Source organism: Festucalex cinctus, chromosome 18, assembly GCF_051991245.1.
Source record: "Festucalex cinctus isolate MCC-2025b chromosome 18, RoL_Fcin_1.0, whole genome shotgun sequence".
Lineage (NCBI taxonomy): Eukaryota > Metazoa > Chordata > Actinopteri > Syngnathiformes > Syngnathidae > Festucalex > Festucalex cinctus.
The window spans coordinates 14,334,654-14,349,409 of record NC_135428.1 but is presented as its reverse complement, the minus strand read 5'-3'; the positions used below and the strand labels follow the sequence as shown (position 1 = coordinate 14,349,409).

The 14,756-nt window shown below is 41.0% G+C and overlaps 3 protein-coding genes across 9 annotated transcripts; 1 reads left to right on the top strand and 2 right to left on the bottom strand.

The window, feature by feature from the left end:
• Positions 1-36: 36 nt before the first annotated feature.
• cnot8 (CCR4-NOT transcription complex, subunit 8) lies at positions 37-3,341 on the bottom strand. Its single transcript, XM_077505376.1, has 7 exons — positions 3,207-3,341; positions 2,414-2,631; positions 2,093-2,286; positions 1,771-1,932; positions 1,520-1,664; positions 666-776; positions 37-579 (listed from the first exon to the last, which is right to left on the bottom strand). The coding sequence occupies exons 2-7, from the start codon at positions 2,528-2,530 to the stop codon at positions 451-453; spliced, it is 858 nt and encodes a 285-aa protein (XP_077361502.1). The 5' UTR covers positions 2,531-2,631; positions 3,207-3,341; the 3' UTR covers positions 37-450.
• Positions 3,342-3,553: 212 nt separating this feature from the next.
• Positions 3,554-14,345, top strand: LOC144006474 (microfibrillar-associated protein 3-like). 3 transcript variants are annotated; one of them, XM_077505335.1, is made up of 5 exons: positions 3,554-4,408; positions 4,814-4,933; positions 8,403-8,629; positions 10,550-10,774; positions 12,440-14,345. In XM_077505335.1, the coding sequence occupies exons 4-5, from the start codon at positions 10,567-10,569 to the stop codon at positions 13,033-13,035; spliced, it is 804 nt and encodes a 267-aa protein (XP_077361461.1). In that variant the 5' UTR covers positions 3,554-4,408; positions 4,814-4,933; positions 8,403-8,629; positions 10,550-10,566; the 3' UTR covers positions 13,036-14,345. The 3 variants fall into 3 exon arrangements, with proteins under 3 accessions (XP_077361461.1, XP_077361462.1, XP_077361460.1); XM_077505336.1 differs by lacking the exons at positions 3,554-4,408; positions 4,814-4,933 and adding an exon at positions 7,071-7,323; XM_077505334.1 differs by lacking the exons at positions 3,554-4,408; positions 4,814-4,933; positions 8,403-8,629 and adding an exon at positions 9,959-10,358.
• On the bottom strand, positions 3,751-10,696 carry fam114a2 (family with sequence similarity 114 member A2). 5 transcript variants are annotated; one of them, XM_077505330.1, is made up of 13 exons: positions 10,538-10,696; positions 8,395-8,591; positions 7,347-7,449; positions 7,064-7,263; positions 6,288-6,422; positions 5,908-6,066; positions 5,705-5,828; positions 5,495-5,580; positions 5,098-5,184; positions 4,806-4,930; positions 4,288-4,360; positions 4,153-4,206; positions 3,751-4,082 (listed from the first exon to the last, which is right to left on the bottom strand). In XM_077505330.1, the coding sequence occupies exons 2-13, from the start codon at positions 8,569-8,571 to the stop codon at positions 3,981-3,983; spliced, it is 1,425 nt and encodes a 474-aa protein (XP_077361456.1). In that variant the 5' UTR covers positions 8,572-8,591; positions 10,538-10,696; the 3' UTR covers positions 3,751-3,980. The 5 variants fall into 5 exon arrangements, with proteins under 5 accessions (XP_077361456.1, XP_077361458.1, XP_077361454.1 ...); XM_077505332.1 differs by lacking the exon at positions 10,538-10,696 and adding an exon at positions 9,870-9,981; XM_077505328.1 differs by lacking the exon at positions 10,538-10,696 and adding an exon at positions 9,237-9,484.
• Positions 14,346-14,756: the final 411 nt, after the last annotated feature.

The following is a 14,756-nucleotide window of genomic DNA, read 5'->3' as shown; positions in this document are numbered from 1 at the left end:
TGCACACTTAAAAAAAAAATCCAAATGAAGTGAGTGTACATTGAAAATACAAAACAATTTAATGTACAACAATTTAAAACGAGTCAGAACATAAAAGCAACGGTAACATCTTCACGCCGACAGTAGTTTGGCCCGGACAAAAAACGGACGCATGCGTTTAAAACGTTGTCGCTTTGACATCTGGAGAAAAATTCTAAAACATTTTTATTTCTCTTTCCAAAAAAAAAGAAAAAAAGAAAGATACAATAGAATTTACAATGGGTGGAGGGCCCTACCGGCGTTCACTTTAAAAACGGAGTGAGCGCAACCTGGTAAGAAAAACCGCCGCTGGTGTTGTGGTCCCACGCTTCGCTAACGACGACAAGCGAACCCAAAAGAACAAAAACAAAACAAAAAAAAATATTTAAAAGGTTCTTTAAAACAAGTGCAAGGACAGCGAGGCCGGGAGAGTCAGTGCTTGTTGTTGCTCTCCTCCTGGCCCGAGCTGGAGATGCCGTTCTGGGGCTGCGTGGAGCCCGAGCCCAGGCCGTACAAGCGGCCGCAATACTTGGCGTCGTCGATGTTGTCTTCGAAAAACAGCTGGCGGGGGAACAAACCAAAGACGGGCCGGTCAGTGGCAGGCAACTTAAACGTCGTCCCGTGCTTGGGGGAGCGTGCGCTTTTACCTCTTTCATCCTGAAGAAGGCCATGCCGGTGAGCAGCGAGTCGGAACCCGCTTGATGCTGCCGTCCGATACGCTTCAGCTCCAGCTGGTCCGCTACTTCCTGTAAGCCGCCCTTGAAAGACGAAAACGCGAGTCACTGTTAGCATAGCAACATTTCATTTATCTTGTGTTTAGATTGGTGAATCGACGTTAAAATAGCCTTCCTATAACCCAGATCCGCCTTAGCGCAATAAAAAATGTTAGCATATGCTAATGTTATCACAGCACCTTTTTAATAAAACTGTTCAGACAAGTGAGATGAACCTAAAATGGTTTCCTGTACTCCGAAAAGGCTCCATCGTACCATGAATGTATGCTAATGTTAGCATAGCAACTTTTAATTTCTTGGGGGGGTGGGGGATGGTCGTTTGTTTAGATTGGTGAATTGGCGTTAAAATAGCCTTCCTATAACCCAGATCCACATTAGCACAATAAAAAATGTTAGCATAGTCTGTTATCACGGCACCTTTTAATAAAACTGTTCAGGCTAGTGAGATGAACCTAAAACGGCTTTATCTCTAAAAGGCTCCATCTTACCATGAATGGACACTAATGTTAGCATAGCACTTAGGTTAAATAAGTTTGGAGTTAAGTCAACAGAAAAAAAAAAAAAAAAAAAAGGATCCATTTTACACTTAAACTTATGTTTCCAAAATGCATATTATTTCTGTTTAGACAGCCGTCCCGCACTCCCAGGATGCTAATATTAACATAACAAATTTTCAAATGATTTTTCTTGAGCCCACTGAGGAAACCGTTTGTTTTTTCCAGACATAAGACCATAAAATGTAACCATGTGGCATGTTTGTTGTGTACCTTGAGGTTCTTGCAGCTCTTCATCAAATATTTGACGTCATAGATGGCGGGGAAGAAGAGGTTGAGAATCTGGAAGAAGTCGTGCTCCTCCTCGGGCAGCCTGGCATCCGTCAGCAGCTTCACCAGGTAACCAAAGTCGTACCCGCTGGAGAAACATAAAGCAGTCGTTGTTGTCATGACCACCTCGAGCGGCGCTAGAATTTATATTTAAAAAAAAAATAAAATAAAAAAATAAAAAATCCGGCATCCACCTGTGGAACGAGAGCCACTTGACGTTGTCGCACAGTACCAGGCCCGACGTCATGAGCAGCTCGGCGAAGTAGAGCGTGTCGATGCCTTCCTCCTCGTGCTTCTTGAACTGCAGGCCCGAGTTCTGCAGGAGGTCGATCGAGTCCTGAGAATACATGTCTTCTCTAGAACAATGAAAGAAAACAGTGATTTATGACCACTGGAAGTTTAGAATTGGATCAAATGGCCATGACATCATATGGGGTCCCTCAAGGCTGAATTCTTGAACCCCTTTTGTTCAGCCTGAATATGCTAGGTGTTAAAGAAATATGAAATATGGCGTACGTGAGGTTGAACTTGAAATTGAACTGCCAGGTGGTGGTGCCATGCGGGTAGTCGCCATCCTGGTTCATGAATGTGAGGCCAAGCTGGATGATCTTCAGCAGGTCCACGTTGCAGCGCAGCAGCTGGTACTGGTAGTCCACCGTGCTGCGGAACTCGCCGATCGGCCGCACCACCACGCCGGGGAATTCCGTGTCCTGGCGAGACAAAAACGAGTCCGTTTCTAAGTCTTTGCAACCTATGACCAACGATGGCTGCTTTTTGGTCAAACACTGTTTAACTTTGTGAGGGGTGGGGGTGGGTGGTAATTATGTAATTGGTTACCATGGCGATATAGTTGTAGCTCTGGATTATCTGTCGGATTTTCTTCATCTCGTCGTCCACGTTGCTGGCCCAGACCTCGCAGATGATCTGGCTGGCGTCCGTGAGTGCAGCCGGCATGTTGGCGGCGGCTCACGAGACCTCTCGATGATCCCCCACCGGTTAGTTGGCAGCGCTCTGGGGGGTAGGGGGTGAGGGAGCTCGGGGGTGGGGGCAAATATCTGAAAATACGCATTCGGGATGAAATACATTTGAGGGGAAAATCAGCTCTCCATCCAGACGCATCAATTCAACGTGCAACCTTGACTACTTTCCTACTAGGCAGCGCTTTGGCACCATCTCCTGGCATATGAGGACATTTCAGGAAAGACCACATACAATAGCCTCCATTAACTTAAGCTTCTAATATTGATTTATTTTAGTAGTGCGCGTTGCATGCTGGGTACCGTGCTCGAAGTTGTTTACTGTAGATAGATAGACACGCGAACACGTTGCTTTCGTTGCATTGTAGTCACTAAGAAGCCAGCAGTAATTCCACGACATTAAACAACCGTGTAAACATAAAATAGAAGGCAATAGAGAATTCATAACGGGACAAGTAACGGCACCGACGCCGGGGGTTCAGCACCAATGCTAACGTTTACTAGCCAGCGAATTCTCTCGCGAACGAAGGCGCGAACAACAATTGGGTCCCTCAGCTGCTCCGTTTTTGTCTCGTCTACGACAACGACTACGCATATCGACAACTAAAAACAGCTGACGCACAAATGAAAATAATAAAGAAAAAGGCTTGTACCTGAGAATTTCCTCGACGTGCCCGCAGCCGAGCTAGCAAGCGCCGCACTGGACTTCTCCGTAGTTTCCGCTGCGACTCGCGTTGCTTCCTATTTTTGTGGTGGCTGGGGCTTCCGGTTGATGTAATTATCGCCACCTGTCTTTCGGAGGGTGCATGGAGCAACTTTCGAAATTAAATTTTTGGAAAAAAATAAATTTACAGTAATGTTCTCTATATCAAACTTTATTTTAAAAAAATCAATTACGACTTTTCTTAAATTCAAAGAAAAGAATTCAAGTGAAAAGATGTAAATGTTTATGAATAAAATAAGTTTAAAATGTCTTAAAAGTTAAAGTATAAAATATTGTTTAAAAAATGTCAAATATAAGTATATTTATGTTATATAGTATATCACCAATTTTGTAATGTACTTTTGTGACATAAATACACATTATTCCTTATAATAAATATAGAAAAATATATTTATACATGCTGAGCTGTTTTCACTTTAATTTTATTGATTGAAGTTCAGCTCAGTGGCGGAATGAAAACACACGCAACACAATTTTACCTGTAAAATGTTTTATTTTAAAGCACTTCATTATGTTTGTCATACTACTCTGCACATGACCTGACCACAAGGCTTCATATCTGACCACCTGAGCTTTGACTTTAATGAGGGAGAGATAATTTTGGATGGACGTGAATACAGTGGCAAGTTGGATGCATCCAAAAAAGTAGAGTTAACACTGGTTGAAATAGAAACTTAAAGAAAAAAAAACAAATGGTCTCCTCTCAGGAGTCGGTTGCGTTGGCTGTCCTCTGGATGTGGCAGATCTCCAGGATGGGCATGAGAAGTTGGAAGGCATCCTGAATGTACGACGCGCTGTTGGACGCCTGCGAGAGGGGGAAGAGGTTTTAGCCATTATGAGCCACATACCCTGAGCTCTTAAATTCAGACACAAACCTCTAAGAAGACTCCTGTGATCAGCGGGTTGAGGACTTCTCCCTTCTCGTTTGACTGGGAGGGGAGGGGGGGAAAACAAACAAGTAAATCCCTGACTCTTTATTCTGTTTTTCCAATAGCTATCGTTCTACTCACCCCGGCTGCTGTTAGACAGGCGGTGAACTTCTTAGAAAGCAACGAAACTTCTTTACACAGCACGACCATCAGCCTGAGGCGGAAAAAGGAAGGAGGAGCTTTTAGCTGTGTTAATGCAAACGTAAGGAAAATATCCAGAGGGTGTCGGTTTCTGTCATTTCCAAATTTAGTCCTTTAAATAATATACTACTTGTATTGAATTTACTGGCTTTTTTTAATTGGGGTATTTTTCTTTCTAGTTTGATTACAGCTAATTTGTTTCATGTCTTTATTGTCAAATGTTGATGCTGACGTTTTGACTAGTTAGCATGTCACGCTAAGCGTTAACGCCGCAGCTAATGCCACCGCTAGCTGCTATTTACATTGGTTGAGCCAAATAAATCATTAAATAAACAAATCATAGCTTGTCGCTTACTGTTACCTAATAAACAGCCCCAAACAAGCTAAAGAAGGAACGAGGCCTGAGGGTGTAAAAAAAAAAAAAAAAAAAAGGCTTGTAAAGACATCATCCGTCTTACTGTGACAGGACGCCGGCCTCCACGTCACCGTTGGACAACAGGAGGCTCTCGCCCAGCTTGTGGAAAAGCTCGATGGAGCGTGCCGTCAGCTCGGCCAGACTCCTGATGGCGGCGGCGTTCACCTCCTGGTGAGTAAAAACCTCATTCATAAAAGTAGTACTGTGGCGCAGATGAAATGGAATCGAGAGGATGTGTATGGCTGCTTTCTGCTTTGCCTAGAATTACTAAATGAAATGAAGCAGTTTCATGCTCTGACCACAAGATGGTGCTGTTCCATTCAATGTGTCCATACCTCCACTGTGAGCATGGTCTTTTCTTCCTCATCGTCCTCCAGCGGTTTGTTCAGGTCCAGCACCACACCGCAGGCGTCTTTGCAGGCCTGTTAGGTAGTCACCCATTGTTGCATAAATGCTTTATGGATTATTATATGATACGTGAGCTTGCAGGGTTTATTTTATTTTTATTTTTTTCAGTTTACCTGCACATCCATTGCTACAAAAAAAGAGAGGTCTTTCTTAAATTATTCCACAATACTTAGTATTTTATACTAGTCCATATATTTAAAAAAAACAACTAAATTATAAAAATGAAATGAAAAAGCATTTTTGGAAAATAAAAACAAACTTGCTCTAAAAACAAAATAAAAGCTAACTAAAAATGAAAAATCCAAAATGTATATAATCCCACACCTTGCTGAGTTTTTCTGCCGTAGTGGAAACACTGAGACCATCCAGGGCCTGGGCGAGCTCCGCCTCAAACTCGGCGCCATCTTGGTCTGGAATTACGCACAATCGTACCCGAGATGATCGCCACGGGACGTGAAACGCAACTTTTACTTGGGCACGAATTCATGGAATTGAGGTGACTTCCTATTGGCAAATTTGCGTTGGATTTTGTACCTTTCTTCTCATCCACATCCTCGTCGTCAAACTCCATCACGGAGAAGGCGTCCTTGATGAGCTCCAGCTCGTCTCTCAGCTTACTCAGCTCGTCCCCCGACAGTGTCGTCAACACTGACTTCACCTGGCAGGAAAAAAATATATATATACATATACATATATATCATCAAAACGTCATCTTCTCGCCGTCCCTTCCATCCAACCTTTGACTCGCTTTGCCGAGAAAGCATCTCTAGCGCCTCGAGATGAGCCAGGCCTTGGTATTGGTCAAAGAGAACCCCGTAGTGAGCCACCACCTTCTTCTCTGAATCGGACGACTCCTCCGTTTGAAGCTCCTCTCGCTCCTTGGCCTCCCTCAACACCTGACAAAAAAAAAAAAATACACATGCGTCACTTCTTGGGCTCTTGCCGTTCTTTCCGACAACAAAATAACTATAACAAAACAAAAAAATACATTTAATAAAAAATTCAAAATTAAAAAAACAAAAAACAAAAAACAATTGTTAATAAAATAAAGCACACATTAAAAAAAAATACATTTGCCATATTGTTCTTGAATTTGCCGCTCAATTTGCTAATTGACCTGAGAGAGAGTGGCGTTCCTGATCATGAGGCCTTTGGTTTTCTTAAAGCCGGGGTCGCCCTCCGCGATCACGTCCATCGTCTTCTTCCCGATGAACTCCAGAGCGTCCAAGCCGCCGCTGATCACTGTCTTACCCTGTGGGCACGAGATCGGCGCCACCTATTGACTACATTGATGCACTTTTGGCTTTAAAAGTAAAAAAAAAAAAAAAAAAGTATAAAAAATAAATAAATAAACAAACAAAACATGATTGTTCAATAAGTAAGCCATCTTTTTTTGTTCTTTTGTTTACATGTGTTGAAAAAAGATGGAGGCTGATGTCAATCATAGTAGATAAATGTTGAATTAAATATCAAAGAATACTTTTAATTTTTATTGATAAGAAAAAATGTGCTCCAAAATAGAGCATAGTACTATGCTCACAAAAAAAACACTTAAAAAAAAAACGAATATATTTTGTTTAAAAAAAAAAAAACTTTAAAAAAAAATTAACCAAATAATATATTTTGTTTAAAAAAAAAAAACTTTTAAAAAAAATTAACCAAATAATATATTTTGTTAAAAAAAAAAAAAAAAGCTTGTTAGAAAAATGGCCAAATAATATATTTTGTTATAAAAATAGCTTCTTTTTAAAAAAAAAATAATAAAATAATAATAATAATATACTTTGTTAAAAAAATAAATACGTTTTTAAAAATATGACCAAATAATATATTTTGTTAAAAAAAAAAAAATCCAAATATGATCTGCTAAAAGCGGCTCCCGTTTGGTCTTACCGTGTTCTGAACGACGCTGGTGAGCGACGTGAGCATCCCCATGGCGGCGCCCACCGTCGCGGCGCCGTCGCCGCCCATCCGTTCCGTCTCACCGCCTCCTTCCCGCCTCTCGTCGTCTGGCGTTTGAGCGGTCAGCTCGACGGGGCTGGGGATGCCCAGCGACGTCTCGGCCTTCTCGATGACTTGCGTCAGGCCCTGGCCTAACGGGCGATGATGACGACGACGACGACGTCACAAACGTGATGTCACGGCGCGCGAAGGTTAGTGGACTTTTTTTACTCACCCACAGTGGCCACGGTGGCGGTGGCGGTGGACAGGATGGATTTGCCCCAGTCGCCCCAGTAACCCCAACCTCCCTGGGAAACTGTGGATTGACTCGGTGGCGCCTAAAAGGAGGAGCACAATCTGTCATATGGAGGAAGATGGCGTCCGTACTCACTGAGCAAACTTTTATTGATGACTTTTAAAATAACTTTATGTGAACGGAAAGGGAGTGTGTTTGAATCCTTTTTGTCATTTATTTGAACAGCAAACTTCAATTGCGTCTTTTAATAAATTTTAATTTAAAAATTAAATAATTTAGAAATGAATCATTTTATTAATTTTTTTTACTTTTGTGAACAAAAGACTAAAATTCTCCTTTTTTTCCTTTATTTGTTTCTTTTTCCCCATTTGGATTTTTTTTTTGTTCAATAAAAACATGAACAAAAAAAGACTAAATCTGGAAATGTTTTTACATTTTGTGAATGAAGGATTTTATTTGTGTCTATTTGCTAAATACAAATAATTGTGAACAACAATGGGGGTTTTTTTGTCTTTTTTTTGTTTTTGTGTACACTAGGACTTTGGGCCTGTTTTTAAAAAAAAAATTTTTTTTAATGAAGACATATTTTTGCTAAATAAGAAAATTGATAGACATTTTGATAGATATGTCTTTTTTTTTTTTTTTTTTTTTTTTACTTTTTGTTGGACACTCATCTATAAACATTTTTGTGCTCAAACAAATTGTAAAGAATGTGGATTTGTTTGTGTTAAATGAAACATAAACATTTATTTGTATCACTTTGTTAAATCAAAAACTATATTTGGATTTTGTCAACCTTTTGTGAACAAAAGATTAGCTTCAAGATTAGCTCTTTTTTTTCTTTTATGGACAAAATGACTCCATTTGGATTAATGTTTACTCCTTGTGCTCAAATAACTGATTAATTAATTTATATATCTTTGTGATTAAAAAAAAAAAAAGAAAAAAAAGAGTTTCATAAGCAATTGAGATGGCTCTTAGTTTTTGTGAACAAAACCGTTTTTTATATTACGCGATTGTCGGCTACCTTTGCAGGCTGCTCGTCCACTTTGGGCGTCTCCTCCACTTGCGCTTTGACCTCCGCCCTCCGCCTGGCTTTCCTGGTGGGCGCCACATCGGTCGACACGTCAGGAGAAGACGGCGGGGAGCCGTCGGGCGCCTCGGCATCCTGAACTTGGGGCGCGGTAGTTTCGCTGTCCGACATGGTCGACTCTTAGCGCATGCCTGCCGGGAAAAGAAGTGGCATCTGTAAAGATGATACGGTCGGTCCATCCATCCTTGTTCATTCTTTCATTCCTTCCACTCACTCCCTTCCATCATTTGCTCCCTTTATCCATCCTCCCCCATTCGTTGTTCCCATCCTTTTTTTTTTTCTTTCTTTCTGCCTTCATCATTCATTGCTTCCTTCCTTCTTTCCTATCTTCATACCATCCTTAACCCACTGCACTATGTTATTTAAATGAAGAATTGGTGTTTATTAACAAATAAATGTCTTACCCCTGATTGATAGTTGATAACACTCACGGAAGTGTGTCTTTTGGACCATAAACAGACACATATCTATAGGCTACGTGTAGGAACAAAGTCCGTAAAACGATTGATTTGGGACGTTCGTTGAGCCTTATCATGTGATTGAAACTACTAAGAGGTGACGTCATTTGTCAGCCAATTTTGTGTTTACAGTATTTGCTATTTGATATGAATTCGTACAAGTTTCGACCAGAGATACTATGCCATAGCTTTGGCAAACTAGCGGTTGTGTAAAAAAAAACAAAAAAACAAAAAACAAAATGTAAATTGGATGGCTTTTCATGCATTTCGATACCATTTTATATGTTTTTAGGAGTCATCATTTTGTAAACAACTCACCTTGCCTCTTCTTTGCAGCTGTCAAAGTGTGGATGCTAGCAGTTACGCTAGCCTCCGTGCAAAGTTTCCCTCTTAACAGCAAAAATGCATATGCCTACGAAATGAGTTTATGATTCGATGTAAGTCTTGTGTTCTTAGAGGGGATAAACTGTCTAAATGTTCAAAATGTTGCCTGTCTTTTTGTCTTCAAGATGGATTAGTCCATAGCCACGTCACATGCGCTTGTACCCCTCTAACACATAGGCAACCTAAAAGGATCCGGTTGGATGTTTCAAACTAAAATCTAATTTATACATTTCTTGAAGCTGTTAGAAAATGTTATTAATGACATATTGAACATAGCCTTGCGATTAACCAGTAAATAAAGTAAATTGGCATCTATAAATATTATTATGTATCCAACGTAACAATACATATAAATAAAACTACAATTATTGTTTATAATTTTGAAAAAAAAACAAAAAAAAACGGCGAAGTTCGTTAAAATTGTAAACTTCCGGTAGTTGTCTAGAGTTGCTAATGTGTATAATACATACGAAAATATTAATAATTGTAGAGATAAAATACATGTGAATGCAGTACAATTCAAACAATTTCAAAAAAGATGACGACGCTTGACCATTTGGGATTTACCTGCCAGTTAGCAGCGCCTACTTACTCGACTACTATTGGCTACCTCAACGCCGGAAGTAGACAATAACTTCCGTGTTTACCTCTAGATTTGACAACGAGAACAGCATTTAAATAACTATGAATATATTGCAAATACATTCAATATATCTCACATAGTCATTTAACTATAATTCCAAGTTATAGCATAATTTAAAAAAAAAAAAAAAAAAAAAACGGCTTAGCTTTTTCGTTGCTTTACCTGACAGCAAGCCACGCCTACTCGGTTTACGCCAGTTTTCTACCTTAACGCGGAAGTAGACGACACAATCGAATCGAACTTTTCAACTTTTAAAGTAATGCAGTTTTGATGTGAACAAGAGAGCTTATGCGTGAAAGAACGAGTCATTTTACACGTTTGCGGAATTTGTAAGCGTTTAATATTGGAAGTAGTTTACATCGATTGAGGATTTTATTTTATTTTTTTATTCTTTGCAGTTCGCCTGAGTACAAGTAAGAACTGATTCACTAGCAGGTCTGCATGTGCATGTGCGTGTTGGAACCTTCAATTTTTGATGATGTAAAATCAAGTAATTTTATTTAATTTTACTTTTATTATACATTGGTTGGAGGTTCCACTGCACATCCAACTACAATAACCGATAATGAGGGGTGTAAAAATGTCGCCCGACCCGTTTCTGCAGGTCTGCTCCATGTCGACATGCTGACGGCTGAAAGCATCACTTTGCTGCTGCTTCTCTGCATCTGCGTGGTAGATGGCGCTGAGAACCGTTCGGAGATGGAGACCGTGTTCGCCGTTGTTGTGCTCAAGGAGGGAACCGATGCACTAATCGAGTGCAACGTGACGGGGGTCCGCCGTGATGTCAAGTGGTACGGTCCCGGCGGTCGTCTGCTGGTCGAGGACCCAGGTAGGTGGAAGCCCTACATTGTGGTTTAGTGAGGAAAAACGACACGTTTGCATAAATAAACTTGAGTTGAGTTGATATCACAGTAGTCTATGTTGTTCTATAATTATAGGTGGGAAGTGGCTTATTGAGGAAATATTATTTGTCACTGTGACTTATTATTATTTGTCACTGTGAGTGGGAAGTGACTTGTCGAAGAAACAGGTTTTTGTCACTGCAGGTGAGAAGTGGCTTATCAAGGAAACTTGTCATCTCCATTGCTATATCACTGTTATTGGGGAAGTGACTTATTGGAGAAATGGGAAACTTAATATCTAGTCATCTGTTGTTTTGTCGCTGTGGGTAGGAATTGGCATATAAAGGAAAGGGCTGCATAACACCCATTGTTTTGTCTCTGCGGTTGGATTGCGATTTGTTGAGAAAATGGCAGATTCTTGCCTGGGTAAAAAGTGGCTTATCAAGGAAACAGGATCAGGAAACTAAAAGCCAAAGCCGTTGTTTTGAAACTAAAAGCCAAAGCCGTTGTTTTGCCACTGATTTTGGGAAATGGCTTATCGGGGAAATAGCTTTGTTACTGCAGGCGGGAAGTGGCTTATCAAGGAAACAAGGCAACTTAACTATATCTTTGTAGTTTTGTCCCTGCAAGAGACAAATGGGCTTATCAAGGAAACAAGGCAACTTAACTATATCTTTGTAGTTTTGTCCCTGCAAGACAAAAATGGGCTTATCAAGGAAACAGGGCAACTTCATGACCACTGTTTTGTCTCTGTTTTGTCCATATAGGGAAGAATTGGCTTATCAAGGAAACTAAAAGCCATATCTGTTGTTTTGCCACTGCTTTTGGGAAATTGCTTATTGGAGAAACAGCTTTGTTACTGCAGGTGGGAAGTGGCTTATCATGGAAACAAGGCAACGTAACTACTCGATCTCTATTGTTTCGTCCCTGCAAGACAAAAACAGACTTATCAAGGAAGCAGGGCAACTTAACATCCCAGTCATCTCTATAGTTTTGTCACTGTCGGTAGGAAGTGGTTTATCAAGGAAACAGGGTAACATAATGACTAAGTCAAGTCATATGTATATATAGCGTTATTATATATTATATATTATATATATATATATATATTATATAGCGTTTTCAAAACTGTTTTGTCCCTATAGGCAGGAATTGGCTTATCAAGGAAAGTGAACGCCATATCTATTGTCTTGCCAATGCTTTTGGGAAATGGCTTATTGGGGAAACAGCTTTGTTACTTCAGGTGTGAAGTGGCTTATCAAGGAAACAAGGCAACTTAACATCCTAGATCTCTTCAACTTTTGTCCTTGCAAGACGGGAACTGGCTTGTCAAGGAAACAGCAACATCATACATCAACCCCATAGTTATGTTCATAGTTTTGTGCCTGCTGACTGCAAGTGGCTTATCGAGGGCTTTGTCACATCTGGTGGGGGAGGGGCTTATCAAGGAAATAGGACCACAAAAAGCCTTCTCCTTTGGTTTGTCACTGCTTTTGGGGAAAAGGCTTATCGGGAAAATTGCTTTGTTACTGCAGATGGGAAGTGACTTATGAAGGAAAGCAGGCAACTTAACATGTTAGTAATCTCCAAGTTTTGTAGGCACAGGTGGGAGCACGGTCACGGTTTCACACCCTCCATTTTGTCTCCCGCAGGCGGGAAGTGGCTTATCGAGGAAAGCGGGCAACTCAACATCACCGGCGTCTCCTTCGAGGACCGCGGCCGTTACACGTGCGTGTCGGACGGCGGCAGCTACAGCCTGACGGTCCGCGTGGCCTACACCCACAGCGGCCTGGGCGTGTACTACGTGGGCGTGTGCCTGGCGGCCTTCTCCGTGACCATGGTCCTCAACGTGGCCCTGCTGGGCATGGTCCGAAGCCACCTGAAGAAGACCGAGCAGGCCGTCAACGAGTTCTTCCGCACCGACGGCGCCGAGAAGCTCCAGAAGGCCGTGGAGATCGCCCGCCGCATTCCCATCCTCACATCGGCCAAGACGTTGGAGCTGGCCAAGGTCACGCAGTACAAGACCAAGGAGTTTGCGCGCCACATGGAGGAGCTGGCCCGCAGCGTCCCCTTGCCGCCGCTCTTACTCAACTGCCGCGCCGGCGCCGAACAGGCGGGCAACGGCGAGCCGCCGGAGAGCGGGAGGGAGGCGGCCAGTGACGGGACGGCGGCGGAGACGGGGCTGATGGCGGGGGAGGAGCCAGGAACCGAGACCACCCACGTGCAGGTGTCGGTTCACTCGGCGTAATGGTGAAGACCTCAAATTGGTTGTAACAGATTTTTGAAAAAGAAGAAAAATAATGCAGTAATTGAAAGGATTACGAGTTTTTCCTTTCTCAAAAACACAACAACATTTCTGGATGTAATCTGTGTACGTACTTGAAAATATATGACTATATATGTCGCCTCAGAAGTAAACATAATATACAAAAATATCCTTAGTATGAATAAAATCAAAAATGTTCCCTCTAGTCTAAACACGGCATTCTCATGAATGTGTTTATTGAAGATGAAAATGAATAAGCAAAATACAGCCATTTTTATTCATCTCAGGGGGTGGCTATTTTTCCACGGGCTGTCGACTGAAATTGACATCACAGTTGCTCAGGTAACGACCGCAACAGTTCACCTAGGCTTTTGGGTTTCTTCATGTGACGTTCGCAAGCTGAGTCGTTTGGCCCTGTGACGTCATTCTCAGTGGATAACGTGGCAAAATCGGCGCCTCCCAAGAGTGATACAAACGGGAACATTTTTCTGCTCGATTCATATTCCACAAACACAATATTAATCAGGATACATAGTTGAGACATGGGGGGCGCTTAGAACATTATATTGTAAAAAAAAAAAAAAACATTTACTTTCCCTTGAATTATCCTCATGACTTAATGTTGGGCCCTTTGAAAGGTGCCCTACATAAATATTTTTTTAAAATATAAATATATATTTATATGCGTTTTGGGCTGTCAAAAACAACAACAAAGCGCAATTACAATAATTGTCCTAATTATGTTAAAACATGGCATAGCTGGTGGGTGAAAGGATAAAATTGAATAAATATAATTCCTTAAAATCATATTTAAATAATCAAATAAATGTAAAATATTCAGAGAAATGTAATACATTAAATTAATGAATGTACGAGTGTCTTACAGGGTGTCTGTGCTGTGCGAATAATCGACCACAGAGGGGCGCTGTGGTGTTTTGTATCTAAAAGCACAAGCCCTTTGGTTCACGCATGCTGTAATTCACATTTATTCTTTTTGCACTTTTCCTGGTAATTCTCCATGCAAAATGCCATTTCGGGTCAATGTTATTTACTTCTGCAAAGTATTTAAAAAAATCAAATAAAAATACTTTTCTAAGTGAACATTATATACCGAACACGGCACCCCTCGACGATCCCCTGCTGTTCTTTTGGATGTGTTGTGAAGGTAAAACCAATTACTGTATCGTGAATCTCACTCTCACATTTCAATTTAACGTTATGATTTCCTATGAATGTTGTATGTCATTTGAAGATGTGAACACAGGTAAAAATAAATAAAATTAAAGTGTTAATCGATATTGGCTCGTTCTTAAGCATAAACATTATCAGTGTCTTACTGTCTTCTCATAAATGATCATTATAAATTACTGTATAGTCTGCTCTCGAGATGGGAGGAGCAAGATGGCCGCCCTGTCGCTTCAACGGGTTGCACCTTGCACGGGTCAGTGGCGTGATTTTTTTAAATTAACAATCTGATGTTAACATGCATCAAATCCACAGATCAGAACATAAGCAATACATACCACAATCAAAACAATAATAAAAAAAAAAAAAGAAACTTGCACTTGGTTAGTGGCGTGAACACTTTATGTGGCAATGGGTGACGTCATTAGCACAAAGCATCGTGGGGAATGTAGGCGCTTGAATGGGATTGACAACTCATGTCTTCACCTTTCTCTTTTTATCTGCTAGTTGATTAGGGT

Excerpts from the sequence above, each read along its gene's own strand:
- cnot8 (XM_077505376.1), bottom strand. The coding sequence starts at position 2,530 with ATGCCGGCTGCACTCACGGACGCCAGCCAGATCATCTGCGAGGTCTGG. Across the intron at positions 1,665-1,770 it reads AAGTGGCTCTCGTTCCACAG|CGGGTACGACTTTGGTTACC; the intron begins GTGGATGCCGGA and ends ATGTTTCTCCAG. Across the intron at positions 580-665 it reads CCTTCTTCAGGATGAAAGAG|CTGTTTTTCGAAGACAACAT; the intron begins GTAAAAGCGCAC and ends TTCCCCCGCCAG.
- fam114a2 (XM_077505330.1), bottom strand. The coding sequence starts at position 8,571 with ATGTCGGACAGCGAAACTACCGCGCCCCAAGTTCAGGATGCCGAGGCG. Across the intron at positions 7,264-7,346 it reads CGCCACCGTGGCCACTGTGG|GCCAGGGCCTGACGCAAGTC; the intron begins GTGAGTAAAAAA and ends ATCGCCCGTTAG. Across the intron at positions 4,083-4,152 it reads TCACAGGAGTCTTCTTAGAG|GCGTCCAACAGCGCGTCGTA; the intron begins GTTTGTGTCTGA and ends CCCCTCTCGCAG.
- LOC144006474 (XM_077505335.1), top strand. The coding sequence starts at position 10,567 with ATGCTGACGGCTGAAAGCATCACTTTGCTGCTGCTTCTCTGCATCTGC. Across the intron at positions 10,775-12,439 it reads TCTGCTGGTCGAGGACCCAG|GCGGGAAGTGGCTTATCGAG; the intron begins GTAGGTGGAAGC and ends TGTCTCCCGCAG.